Below are 13,813 nucleotides of genomic sequence, written 5' to 3' on the forward strand. Positions count from 1 at the left end.
ATATTCAAGTGCAGTGCAGGAAAATGCGAGAATGAACAATTGGGTTGTCGGGGACTGTGGTGGGAAAGTTTTCAAGAGTGAGTTGCAGGATGAGCAAGCAGAAGGAAAAGATGGCAGTATAGTTACAAATAATACTTACTGTTTCCTGACCTTTTTCTGTGGAACTGAAAGCAATATCCATAGGACTCGGAGGTAGTCTGCTGTCTTAAGTATTATCTAGATTTGCTTTACTTTAAAAAAACCTCCTGCGTTATATATCTTTGAGTTGTTCCTACTTTTTTTCCAAAGGTTTATATATTTTTAAAGATGTACGTGTTGTAGAGATATTGTGCAGAAGGTACTTTTGCATCAGATCGATCCCTCCTGTTTTCCTTTTTGTTTTGTGTTTGTATCCTGCAGTTGCAGCCTTGTGCAAAAATGGAAACGATATAAAATCTTGAATATCCAAAGATGTTGAAGGTGTCTATAGCATTTTAATACAAAACAATTGTCCTTTTCAGAGGTAGTGCTAATACTTTTCAATGAAACCTTTGAAACTTAAAATTAAATCTCACCTTGAAAAATAAACCAGAGGTTTTAAAACTGGCCCACTTATAGCCAATCAGGATTGATGGTATATCAGTGTTAATGTTCCTTGTGAATTAAACTGTCTGTGACTTTTAATGTCAAAATTGCTTTCCTTGGTTTTAAATCATGTATAGTGTTCAAGAGGGGCTTTTCAGTGTCTCCTAATTGTCATCTAATCCATGTGGATTTCCCCCCCTCCCTTCTGAGGCCTGCAGCCCTCTGCAGTTCTTGGCAATTTACATGCAATTTATTTTAGTGAGATTTGATGTCTGTTATGATGGAAGTGTCAATGTTCTAAAGATTAAATTGATTTTTTTCTTTTCTCTTTCCTTCTACCCTTGTTTCCAGAAACAGTATTGCTGCTTCAGCAGTGTGTGCCTTCAATCTCAGTGCTATTACACAAGCCTTTAATGGACCTTTCCGCTACCAAGAAAACCCAAGATCTGCATGGTTGCCAACTATCAACCCTATTGCTAACTTTCAGGTATTTTATTACAAGTATTCGCGAAGGCTTTCACGGCCGGGATCTAATTGTTGTTGTGGGTTTTTCAGGCTCTTTGGTCATGTTCTGAAGGTTGGTCTTCCTGATGTTTCACCAGTCTCTGTGGCCGGCATCTTAGTGCTGTCCTCTGAAGATGCCGGCCACAGAGACTGGCAAAATGTTAGGAAGAACAATCTTCAGAACACAACCAAAGCGCCCGAAAAACCCACCACAACCATTTTATTACAAGCTTTGTTGATTCATATTCTGTTCTGTTTTGATAGTTAAAACTAGATTTTCACCAGTGTGAAAATCACCAACATGGTGCAATTACTAATACATGAGGTCTAGACATGGGGAGCCCCAGTTCTAACTTTCCGTGAAATTTGGAAGCTACCCTGGTCATCTCAGCAATTTATCCTCTCTTTGTCTAGGGCAACCCCCTCCCTATTGCTGCCACCTCTTCCTTTTTGCCCTAGGCACAAATGATGTGCTGACATTTCCAAGATCCCTTTCATACTTTACCTTTGTAGCTGCTACCAATCTTTCGGTTATGCAGCATATTTGATGAAGAGACCACATGCATCAGTTGAATGGGTGAAGTAGGTGAAAGGGAGGTGCTACCAACAACGTCAGGACCATCAGCCTTCCTGGAATGTTGGTCTCGTGCTCACCTTTCCTAAGTGAGAAATCTCTGCCCTCTCATTAGTCCAAAGGTTCATCTTCCTGACTTGAGGTAGGGAATAGCCTACTGAGAGATGAGTCTCTAGCTGATATGGAACAGATGTAACAGAAGTTCTGTAGGTGTTTTCTGCCTTCTTGTAGCTGAAGTGTATTGCTATAGAATTCATTTTTGGCTTTTCTTTCTTTTTTTCCTTTAATGAATTTCTGTAGTCTGAACTTCATTAAATACATGTTTTAAACCACGTGTACTTTAATCTACCTCTTTATACTTAAGGTCCCTCGTCATGTTTGCTGAGTGGATGGCTACCAAAGCCACGGGGGACGGGGGTGGGTGAGGAGACAGAGGCTGGACATACATAAAGGTACAATGAGGTCACAGTAATGCTGTCATTCTAGGAGGTAGTATGGCCATGAGGGAGGATGATAAAAGCTTTTGTTATAGGAGATATTACAGTAACAAATACTTCTTGTATTATCCCTGTCCCTCCCTTAGGATTTGTGGTTTTGCAAGTAGCAAAGTTGCTAAATTGCAGAATCTGTGGAGTGGTGTTAGTGGTTGTCACCCTAATAGCCAATACCTTAGCAGTAAGCCCTGTGCTTTTTCTGTTACCCCTGTTGTCCACTTTCTCCTTCTAGTCTGGAGAAAGACTGCAAGTGACAAAGGATGGAATGAATACTTGCAATTTTTCTCATCCTCGTTGAAAAAAGTTGTCTCAGCCCATCAAGAGACCTGTTGAAAAAATGGTCAACTTCTGAGAAATATTCATTCCTGCATGACAGCAAAAATGCCAACACTTCTGTTTGTTGGCACTAGCATTGCAAAACAAAATACAACTGTTTTTGAACAACACTTTGTACTTTATGCACACACAAGAAATGTTTATGAAAAAAGCCCGGCATTTTTCACAAAATATAAGGAGTGTTTTTTTACATAAAACACAGATTCTCTCTCTTTTTTTTTTTTGGTTCTCACCTGCAGGAACAAAATAAGTAAAAAATTTTTCATCCCCATGTATAAAAAATGGGAACAAGAAAAGCAACAGCTGCTACTACCTGCTGAAAGCCTTGTGCCTCGCTTAGCTGGCAGAGAACATTAGGCTCAGGAGTGTGAATGAGTGAGAAGCCATGTGGTTGCAGGAAGAAAGAGAGGGCTGTCTTGATGGATCCCCCATATTTGAAACCAATACTGATGTGTTAGTCACATATGTTGCTCCCGTTACCTGTGGTACAGAGAGACGTTTATCAGTCATGTGGAAGTGATTGCCACACTGCAGATGTATTGATGCAAATTTATGTAATTCCATATAATCATCTGACCATCAGAAGTAGAGTCGAGAGCAAGGAGCGGTGGTGGTTATAGAGGTAGACTGCAGTTAGGAATATCTAGAGGCTAGAACCCACTGAGCTATTCCTTAAATGACTGTGATCTATTTCATAGGGTGATCTGAGGTAGAAGTGGGATAGAGGAAAGCCATATAAAGTGCTTTTGAGTTGGAGGAAATGTCCAAATAAGTATTCAACAAGGGGTACTGCATGTCTATTACTATATAAAATGACATACTTAACACATGTGTACCTAATTGTACCAAAATAAGTGTTTAACAAAGGATATTACATATATGAAAATTACATATGTAATAAATGTGTTCATTTAATGTACCAAATAAGTATTTAACAGAATACATTAAATATATAAAATGACATAAAATTATGTAAAAAGTATGTAAATAAATTTAAAACTCTAGCTCTTTAGTTAAGATTTATAATATTTACATTAACCTTTATAAAATTTTCCAAACCAGAGGTGAACTAAAACTCTTAGAGCTGCTAGAAAAGGCACAGAATTCTCACATTTTTTCCTTGACTGAATTACTGTCGTTAGTAACATGCAGTCCTTCCCTGTTCGATATCTGTCTTGCCCACAACAGTATCATGGATCAGTCTTCCTGCTTATCATTCTAAAATCTGGTGTAAGAATTGCTCTCTCAGCACATTGAGGAAAAAGCATTGTATCATATGTACAAGGCCTATCAAAAATGCAAAAAGCGTATGCAGCCTAAAAAATTTTAAAAAATGGAACTTTTAGAAGTTAGTAGGGTGATAAATTTCTAGTCATTCAGCTCTACCGTTCCTCCTCCTTCTCGACATATATTTAGGATCAAGGTCTGTCTGGCACACAACATGGATTTTCAAGCGGACCTGACTTGTTATTATTGGTACTGCTGCCGTTTTTGGTAGCCTTTAACATCCAAGTTTTAAAACAGGACTGAGGAACTTTGGACCTTCAGATGTTGTTGGGCTGTTGGAGGAATAGACTATACTCACTCACTGAACTATTTTAGTTAGTTGTTCTCATCGATGTACTTTGCCTCAACACCATGAGATACCTTGGTGAAAAATTTCCAAGCCCTGTGAGACTTCTCTCCTCCAAAGCAAGAGCAAGACAAGGAGGCCTTCTTTTCTCCCTCAGGTTTTCTTCAATTTGCAGACAATGTCTCTGAAGCAAAGGATTGTTTATGTACATTCTTTAAAAAGCAAAGGATGTACATAGCAAACAGAAGGTGTGGTTCATTGTGTTTTTTTTAAAAAAAGACAAGAACAATATGTCTAATGCATCTGATTTTTGAAAGTACAGATGAGAAGCAGCAGTGATCGTAGATCTGAGTAATTTGTGCAGCTTGCACAAGTTAAGGAATTTTCATAAATTTTTTTTTGAATTGCTTACACCTCAGAATAGCCTTTGACTGTGTGGACCACAACAAACTATGGCAAGTTCTTAAAGAAATGGGAATGCCTGACCACCTTATCTATCTACTGAGAAACCTATATGTGGGACAGGAAGCAACAGTTAGAACTGGATATGGAACAACTGATTGGTTCAAAATTGGGAAAGGAGTACGACAAGGCTGTATATTGTCCCCCAGCTTATTCAACTTATATGCAGAATACATCATGCGGAAGGCTGGACTGGAGGAATCCCAAGCCGGAATTAAGATTGCCGGAAGAAATATCAACAACCTCCGATATGCGGATGACACCACTCTGATGGCAGAAAGTGAGGAGGAATTAAAGAACCTTGTAATGAGGGTGAAAGAGGAGAGTGCAAAAAACGGTCTGAAACTCAACATCAAAGAAACTAAGATCATGGCCACTGGTCCCATCACCTCCTGGGAAATAGAAGGGGAAGATATGGACGCAGTGACAGATTTTATTTTCCTGGGCTCCATGATCACTGCAGATGGAGACAGCAGCCACGAAATTAAAAGACGCCTGCTTCTTGGGAGGAAAGCGATGACAAACTTAGACAGCATCTTAAAAAGCAGAGACATCACCTTGCCAACAAAAGTCCGAATAGTCAAAGCTATGGTTTTTCCTGTCGTGATGTATGGAAGTGAGAGCTGGACCATAAAGAAAGCAGACCGCCGAAGAATTGATGCCTTTGAATTGTGGTGCTGGAGGAGGCTATTGAGAGTCCCCTGGACTGCAAGGAGAACAAACCTAGCAATTCTAAAGGAAATCAAACCTGAGTGCTCACTGGAAGGACAGATCCTGAAGCTGAGGCTCCAGTACTTTGGCCATCTAATGAGAAGAAAAGACTCCCTGGAAAAGACCCTGATGTTGGGAAAGTGTGATGGCAAGAGGAGAAGGGGACGACCGAGGATGAGATGGCTGGACAGTGTCTGCGAAGCAACCAACATGAATTTGACACAACTCCGGGAGGCAGTAGAAGACAGGAGGGCCTGGCGTGCTCTGATCCATGGGGTCACGAAGAGTCGGACACGACTAAACGACTAAACGACAACGACGACAGAATGCCACATCTATTTGAAGGGCAAGGAGGTTTTCCTATCCATTCACCTCACCTGTGAGTAACAGTGAAGCAAGGACTTGCATCCAAAAACTCCAGTTCCTGTCAGGTCCTGATTTGCTAATGTTGAGGGATAATGGGAATTGTAATTCATTGCCATCTTCGTACGTTCCCTTTCCTACAGTGAGCTTCAGGAAGGAAATATATAGAACTTATATGTTGTATGTTCTGAATTCATGCAGCAGGGAAGAATACTGTATTTTGGAGTAGCTTTGAGTTTTAGTAGAGTGAAACCTTTGCTGCAGAGGACGTGTGAAAAGATTACAAAACCAAGATGAGACTTTTATAAAAGAAAAGGGAATGTTGTGAGCGACAGAAAGATTGCTAAAGGAGATTAGAACATTTTTCAAGTACAAAAAGAACAAGAGGTCAATGAAGGCCCTTCAGGAAATGACAAAGGTAATTCAGTAGCTGAAAAGAAACCATTGGGGGGAAAATTAATTTCTCACTTTCTTGTTTGAAGGATGAAGGAACAATGCCGGAAATCTTTCTAAGAGGGGAAGGAAAATAAAGAATCAGGATATATAATGTGGAAATTAGAACAAAACAATTGAAAAATATGAGGATATTTGCCCTGCCCACGTAGTTACATTATTAGAACAATTCATTATTTAAAATAAATATCTGTGATTAGTGGTACTTCTAGATATCAGCATATCTTCTTCAGTGATGAAGGACAAGTGATGCACTAAAAGGAAACTTAAGGGCAAATTTGAGGGGCAATGTCCAAAAGTTAAAGGAAAAACCCACATTACATATGAATGTCAGAGAATTTTAGGTATTTACTAGGAAGCATCTGGAAATGGGAAGGATCATAGAATTGTGTAAATCATAACTTGTAGAGCTGGAATTACCCCAAAAGTAATTGATTTCAACCCTCTGGTGAAGCAGGCAGTCCTTAACAGAAGGTCAATCTTGTGGTCACCTCTGTTTAAGAAACCCCAGTGATGAGATTCTCCCAACTTCTGAGGTAATATTAAGAATAAAAAGTTCTCAAAGAAAAATGTTCAGATGCTAATAAACACATATTTTCTGGTATAAGAAGCATCCTGATTTTCTAATATAAGAAGCATTTTTATGAAATGATGTATACAGCTCAAATCCAGTTGGCCAAGCTCTGTTTCTGTTTTGTCATGAGTAAAAAGCAGATAAGACGCTTTGTCTGAATTTATTTATTTAAAATATTTTACCCCATCTTTCTCCTTAAAGAAGGCTCAACGTGGCTTACATCATTAAAAGACAGTATTTAAAAGCTAAAAACAGTAATATTATACTAAAAATGGTAAACAGAATCAACACCAAAAACAGGTTCAGAGCAACAAGGCACAACATTCCATTAAAAAACCCCTCTCAGACAGCCAGTCACCAAGGGAAAGCCTGTATGAAGGGAAAGGTCTTCATCCACTTGTGGAAGGAAAGCAAAGATGGTACCAGCTTGGCCTCCTGTAGGAATGTGTTCCAGAGTCTGGGACTAGTTGGCAGAGAAGGCCCTCTCCTGTGTCCCCACCAAATGCAACTGTAAAGGTGGTGGGACCAAGAGAAAAGTCTCCCCTGATGTTCTTAACACCTGATCAGACTTATAAAGGTCCTTCAGATAGTTTGGACCCAAGCCGTTCAGGTCTTTGCGAGTTAAAATCAGCACTTTGAACTGGATTGGCAGCCAGTGGAGCTGCTGTATCAGGAGGGCTATATGATTGCTGTAACCAGCACCAGGCAGCAATCTGGCTGTAGTGTTTTAAACCTGCTGAAGCTTCCAAACATTTCCAAAGGTAGCCCCACATGCAGTGTGTTATAGTAATCCAGATGAGATATAACTAAGGCATGTGTCACCATGGCTATATCAAGACCTCTCTAGGAATGGGCACAGCTAGTGCATGAGTTTTAACTATGCAAATGCAGTCATGGCCACTGCCAAAACCTGGGTGTGGGATGAATTCAGGAGCACATCCCAAGCTTGGCAGCTGTTTTCAGAGGAAGTGTAACTCCATCCAGCACAGGTTGTATCCCTATTACTTGATCTGCTTTTCAAAAGACCACAAGCACCTCTGTCTTGTCTGTATTAAATATTTATCCTCATCCAATCGATCCATTACGGACACCAGACGCTGATCTAGAGCCGAAACAGCTTCCTCGGATTTGGGTGGAAAGGAGAGATAGAGTTCAGTATTATCCACATACTGGTGATACTGAACCTCAGAACTCCAGACAACCCCTCACAGTGGTTTTATGTAGATGTTAAATAGCATAGGGGCCAAAACAATCCAGTTGTCACATGCATACATGTACACTATTTAGAGCAGGGGTTTTAAACTCAATTTACCTGGGGGCCGCTAGAGACAGAGTCTGGGTGAGGCTGGGCCGCATCAGATTTTCTGCCAAGCGGAGCAAGAGCCCGAGGAAGCCACCCAGGAGTTTCCTTAGCCGACAGACAGGTGGGCCGGCTGGCAGTCTGCAGTTCTGGATGGAGGGTGCAAAAGGTGCTGTCTTGGGAGAGAGCCAGCGAGCAAGACAAGGCTTTTTTTACTCTTGACAGCAGAGGATGTGTGGGCACTTTGGGGGGGCAGGCAAGGCGAGGGCCACAAACTATCATCGGGGGGCCGCAAATGGCCCCCGGGCCGCATGTTTGAGACCCCTGATTTAGAGTAAAGCAACTGGAACATTCTAAGTTCTATTCATAATAGTGAACCAGGGCAAAGAGACCTTTCCACCTTCACCTTTGCCTCCCTTTTCTATAGCATTGTCAAGGATGATCATGAGAAATATGGGTATCATCTGTGCCTACAAAGATGTAGGAATGGGAGGATAGGTTTAACATTAAGGAGGAACTAGTGTGTGCGTGAGAGAGGTTTTCATATATCTAAGGAGATATATGACATAACATGTCCTCCAGATCCTATGCCCCAAATCTTTCTGACAATCTTAAGTTTATGATGTGTCTTTGATATTCCTTTACACCAAGCACTTTTTAGTTCTTGTACTTGAATGACAATCCCATGAACACTCACATGAAAAGAAGGCCCATTGAAATCAGTGGAACTTGTTTCCATGTTTACATACATAGCATTGCACTGTGGAATAGCATTTATTTCACAGTTGAGTAAATTAGCTTCTCACTAGCAGATAACTGTCGTTTGGTTGTATCTCTAACGCAGAAGAAGGAACAAACTTGCTAAATCTAATATGCATTTAATACTAGAAATTCATTCCGCCCTAGGATACATGTACCAAAACATATATCACTGCATTAAAATGAAGGTGACAAAGGAGCAAAACTTCCCTGCAATATAATAAATAATAATAATCTGGAGTTTAAACCAAGCAAGAATAACTAGCTGGAAAAACAAACAGATGTTCTGTTCTCTCACTCTCTCCAGTGTGGAATATTGAATGATGACAGCCCCAATGAAAACTTGACGGAGAGGATCCTACAGGATGCCCAGCGCTTATTCTTGATGAATGATGTGGTCCAGCCAGTCTCTGTGGATCCATATGTCACTCAGGACAACATCCGTTTCTCCAAACTGGTCGTTGACATTGTTCAGGGCAAGGACACACTTTATCATGTGATGTACATTGGTACTGGTGAGTGTTTTTTATATCTGGAAAACGGTCTTCTCATGTACAGTTTTATTCAGTAGTGGTTTGAATTCTGCACTAAATCTTTTCAGAAATAGAATGCTGTGAAATTTTACCTCCCATTATCTGTAAGTGGAAACTTGAGTGAACATTTTGAAAGGATAGGTCAAAGCTGAGATTGTTTTAAGAAGAGGAAACGTTCGTTCTACACATACCTCTAAACAAAATGAAAACCTTGTACCATAAAGAAATTTTCTCTGAGGTATTAATCTTTTCTTCCAACTGTCTTCCTGGCTGATGTTTTTTATCTCATGAACAGAAGAGTTTAAATCTGACATTGCACACAGCCTATTTCAGGGCATGCCTAGGGTGACTGGATGGTAGAAACTGCAAGTGTAGTTTTTCACATATGTAATCACAGCCTCATTGTGGAGGTACTCTCTGTCTGTATTCCTCAAGCTTGGGTCATCTTATTCTTCCGTTATAGGAATGGATTTGATTTCGGACATATTCATAGACCAGGGTCTTTTTTTTGGGGGGGGGGGGGAAGACCAGCTGTTAATGATGTAACTGGATTGTGCTCTAACATTTTGCTAGGTCATTTATCCTCACTGTCCTCTTTTGGCAGGATGGAAATATTTTCCCAGAGGTTAAAAAAAATCCTTGTTGCAGTAGCACTTATATATAGATACTAACTTCCAGCTGCAGATCTGAAAAGGGTCTCACATTTGGGTAGCACTTCAGCTAAATACACAAATGCAAAACAAATGCACAGAAGACTTCATTATGAGAAATATAGAACATTGCCTGTTAATGCCAGGTTAGATTATTTGTTTTAGTGTAGCACTACACACTCTGACTGGCAACAGTTTCCCAGGGTCTCTGGCAAGCATCTTATCTATCACCACTTACATGAGAAGATGAGAACCATTGGCACCTCCAGATACTTCAGCGTAGAACCCTCCTAGGCCCCAGCTGCTGTGGTATAAACGGTCCGCGGCCCTGTGCCAGTCCACAAGGAGACATCAGCTGGGCCATGGGGACACAGCGGCAGCCATTACAAAAAAGAGGGAAAGGAAGTAATCCTCTGCAGGTGGTGGTGGTGTCTTGGACGTTAGGCAGCCTCTGTGGAGGCTTGTGGAGGCTTATGTAAGTGGGGTGGGAGGGGTTTGGACAGAGGGAGGAGGGAGGCCAGCTCAAATGGCCCCGAGCCGCAAGCATTACAAAAAAGATGAGAGAGGAGTGTGCTTGCCTGGGCTTCAAAATCCTCTGCTGGTGGTGACCTTTCTGCCTTTTACCAGAACAGAGCTACAGCATATGAGTACAGTAGTTGCAAAAGTGGTAAGAAGTAGCCCAAGACTCCAGGAAAGTTTTTTCCTATTTCATTCTCAAGGGGGCTCCTGTGCTTCTTGGCTTTTCCTGGGCGTGTGCACTGAGTGGAAAAGACTGCCAACAAAAAGAAATCTGCATTTAAAAGAAAATACCAAGAGTCCTACTTAAATTATGGCTTTATTGCAATGGGTGATTCACATTCTCCAAGCCTGCTTTGTATAATATGTGGTGAGCAGTTATCTAACAAAGCCATTAAACCATCAAAATTGCTTCGTCACATGGAGACCAAGCACCCTGCATTAAAAGACAAGCCTTTTGAGTTTTTAAAAAGAAAAAAATGTGAACAAGAAGAACAGAAGCAATTATTGATGGCCACCACTTCATCAAATGAGTCTACACACTGTGTCATTCATAGAGAAATGCTGGCTAGCCAAAAAATTCCACCTGAACTTAACAATGTTTTGCAGGATGTGATTAAAATGATCAACCACATTAAAGTGCATGCCCTTAACTCAGGCCTGTTTGCACAGTTCCTTGAGGAGATGGATGCAGAGCACACATATCTTCTTTTATACACAGAAGTGAGATGGTTTTCTAATGGTAGATCTCTGGCCAGAGTTTTTGTGTTACGAGAAGTGCTCCAGAGATTTTTTTTTTTTTTACAGAAAACAATCACCAATGGCAGCACATTTTAGTGACACAGAATGAGTTACAAAACTTGCTTACTTGTATGACATATTCAGCCTGCTCAACCAACTCAATCTGTCACTTCAGGGGAGAATGACAACTGTGTTAAAGTCAGCAGATAAAGCGGCTGCATTCAAAGCCAAACTAGAATTATGGGGGCAACGAGTAAACATTGGGATTTTTTTTGTATGTTTCAAACAGTAGCAGATATTTTAAAAGGGACTGAGCCAGCACCTTCTTTCCACGACCCATTTGTAAACAAGCCAAGTGAATCAACTTTATCCATGCTAGAAGAGGATCAACTGCTTGAGATCGCAAATGACAGTAGCCTTAAAAGTATATTTGAGACAACTTCAAATCTTCACACTTTCTGGAACAAAGCAAAGGCACAATATCCTGGAATTGCCACTGAAAAGCCTGCTTCCATTTTCAACATCCTATCTTTGCGAAGCAGGGTTTTCTGCTATGACTGCAACGAAAACTAAATTACGCAGTGTAGACTAGACATAAAAGACACACTTCGGGTGGCATTGTCTCCCATCTCCCCCCCAGATGGGACCATCTAGTTGCAGGAAAACAAGCACAGGGCTTCCACTGATTCTGCATTATGGTGAGTTTTATTATTATTTCATTATATATTACATTGCAATGATAACAGCAGTAATGGCTGCTCCATTGGCGCACGTCGCCGAAACGGAGCTTCTTTGCCACCCCCCACTGGGATGAGGCAAGACAAGAATCTCGCTCTGCATCCCGAGGACAGGTCTTGGGATCGCAGTTTATAACTGCGTCTCCCCACCCTCTCAGCCTCTTTCAAGGCTTTCTTCCCACCCACCACCCTTTATCCAGTCTGACTGGTCGCCTTTTGGGGGGCCAAATAGGATTTTTTTCCCTGCTATCAAGATTGGCTTATGGTTAGCAGGGTTTTTTTGCCTATCCCACACTGGTATGTTTGTTGTTTTTGAATGTTAAGGTTTGTTTATTGGTCACGCTGGCAGGTAGTGCGGAAATAACAACTATCGGTGAGTGCCCAGGGAGTACAATGAAGGTGATAGCCCAACTAACCTCATGGTGCTGTGGATCATGAGGTTACAGTGCTGGGGGGGGGGGAGGAGATGCTGCAGCCTCATTGCCAATGAGAGGGGACTTACAGGCTGTGGGGGTGGGTTACTTAAGGCGCCGGCCAGCGTTGTGTGGTCCAGGGAACCACACAACAATGGGGTGCGGGACTTGCCTGAATGTGGTTGGGGAGGAATTCTCGTGAGACCTACAACCTCAAACCTGATACCACAGTACCATAGGCACCCCTGCTTGGGAACAACATGAATTAAAGTTACCTGTTTAATAAAGTGTGGCCCTGATTAATCCAACACCTGTGTCTTGCCTCTTTATTCTGGGGTGGGGGGGCAAAGAGCACAATACATGTAACGTGTTTGATTCATAGCTATCCTGCAGCAACCTACTGCATAACAACTACCCCCACGCATGGACACCCCCATGAGCCCCATTTACAGACGTCAGTGGTGGCAGCCCCCCTGGTCCTTGGAAGAATGGTCTTCAACAAAACCGGTCCCTGGCATTAAAAAAGTTGGGAGCCACTGGTATAAAGAATTGTCAGAGTTGTAATCCAAAATGCCTGTGGGATTAAGGGCTTTCCATTCCTGAGCTACTGGAGTATATTTTTAAAGCTATTCATACCAAGGATTCAACCTGGTTCTTCATGCAAGGCATGTACTTTACCTATAAACTCCAGTTCTAAAAAATCAGAAGACACATCTTCTGAATCATTCCTTTAACTAACTGCATCCTGTTGGCAAGCTTTCATATACATAATGGCTCCGACACACACATGAAACCTGCAGAGCTTTTTCCAGGTTCTGAGAGTTGAAATAATGGGCTTGCCTTCCGTAGTGGAATTTTTAAATAGCAAAATTATAGGAGCCCCCCAAGTATTATGAATAGTAGCTTACTTCTCTGGTAGAAGTTAAATGTTTTAATTAATCAGCATTTATGCCCAAGTTCTGTTTTTTAAAACCTCAGTATATTATATATTAAGAACAAGCTGATTTTATATTAAGATATACGGCTTCCCTGAATGTTGCTATAATTTATCCCCGACTGCAGAGTCCTCTATTGACTTAGAAGTTAACATCAACCAGATTGAACAGTAATTTACCTACTTTTTACCGCTACTTACTTCAAATATGATTAGCTATGATGTATTTCCAGTAACAAAAGCCACTCTGAAAAAAAGAGTTAGTTCTTTGAACAAGACACAGCTCTCCCACTGCGGAAATAATGGTAGAAGTTTTGTACAGCTCTTAAAATGAAAATGCCCTGTCATTAAACAGCCGAAGCATTGATCTTGCATCAGGATCGTTAGTTATTCTTCCTTCCTCCCACCCAGCTCCTGTTTTATTGTCCAATGCATACCCCCTGTCAAAAGCCCGAATCATGCAACGGCACTGTAACCTAATATTCAATAAAGTTGATATATAAAATAGTTACTTAAATTATCATATTCAATTGATCACCTGTACACCCTTACCCCATCCATTTTAAGTCAGACCAAATAGAAAAAAAACTTACAGCAATTCCAGAAATTGTCCAGATTTTGG

The 13,813-nt window shown here is 41.1% G+C and overlaps 1 protein-coding gene across 9 annotated transcripts in view; it reads left to right on the top strand.

Annotated features, from left to right (window-relative positions):
* SEMA5B (semaphorin 5B) overlaps positions 1-13,813 on the top strand; it is a 506,649-nt gene that overhangs the window by 391,554 nt on the left and 101,282 nt on the right. For 7 of the 9 annotated variants that reach the window (XM_072985220.2, XM_072985226.2, XM_072985227.2 and 4 more), the window contains 2 exons: positions 916-1,051; positions 8,975-9,182. In XM_072985220.2, coding sequence (XP_072841321.2) covers positions 916-1,051; positions 8,975-9,182 — 344 coding nt within the window. The remainder of the gene's footprint in view (positions 1-915; positions 1,052-8,974; positions 9,183-13,813) is intronic. The other 2 variants (XM_072985223.2, XM_078376480.1) reach the window with 1 other exon arrangement.

The sequence above is a fragment of the Pogona vitticeps genome, chromosome 1 (genome assembly GCF_051106095.1).
Source record: "Pogona vitticeps strain Pit_001003342236 chromosome 1, PviZW2.1, whole genome shotgun sequence".
Taxonomy (NCBI): Eukaryota; Metazoa; Chordata; class Lepidosauria; order Squamata; family Agamidae; genus Pogona; species Pogona vitticeps.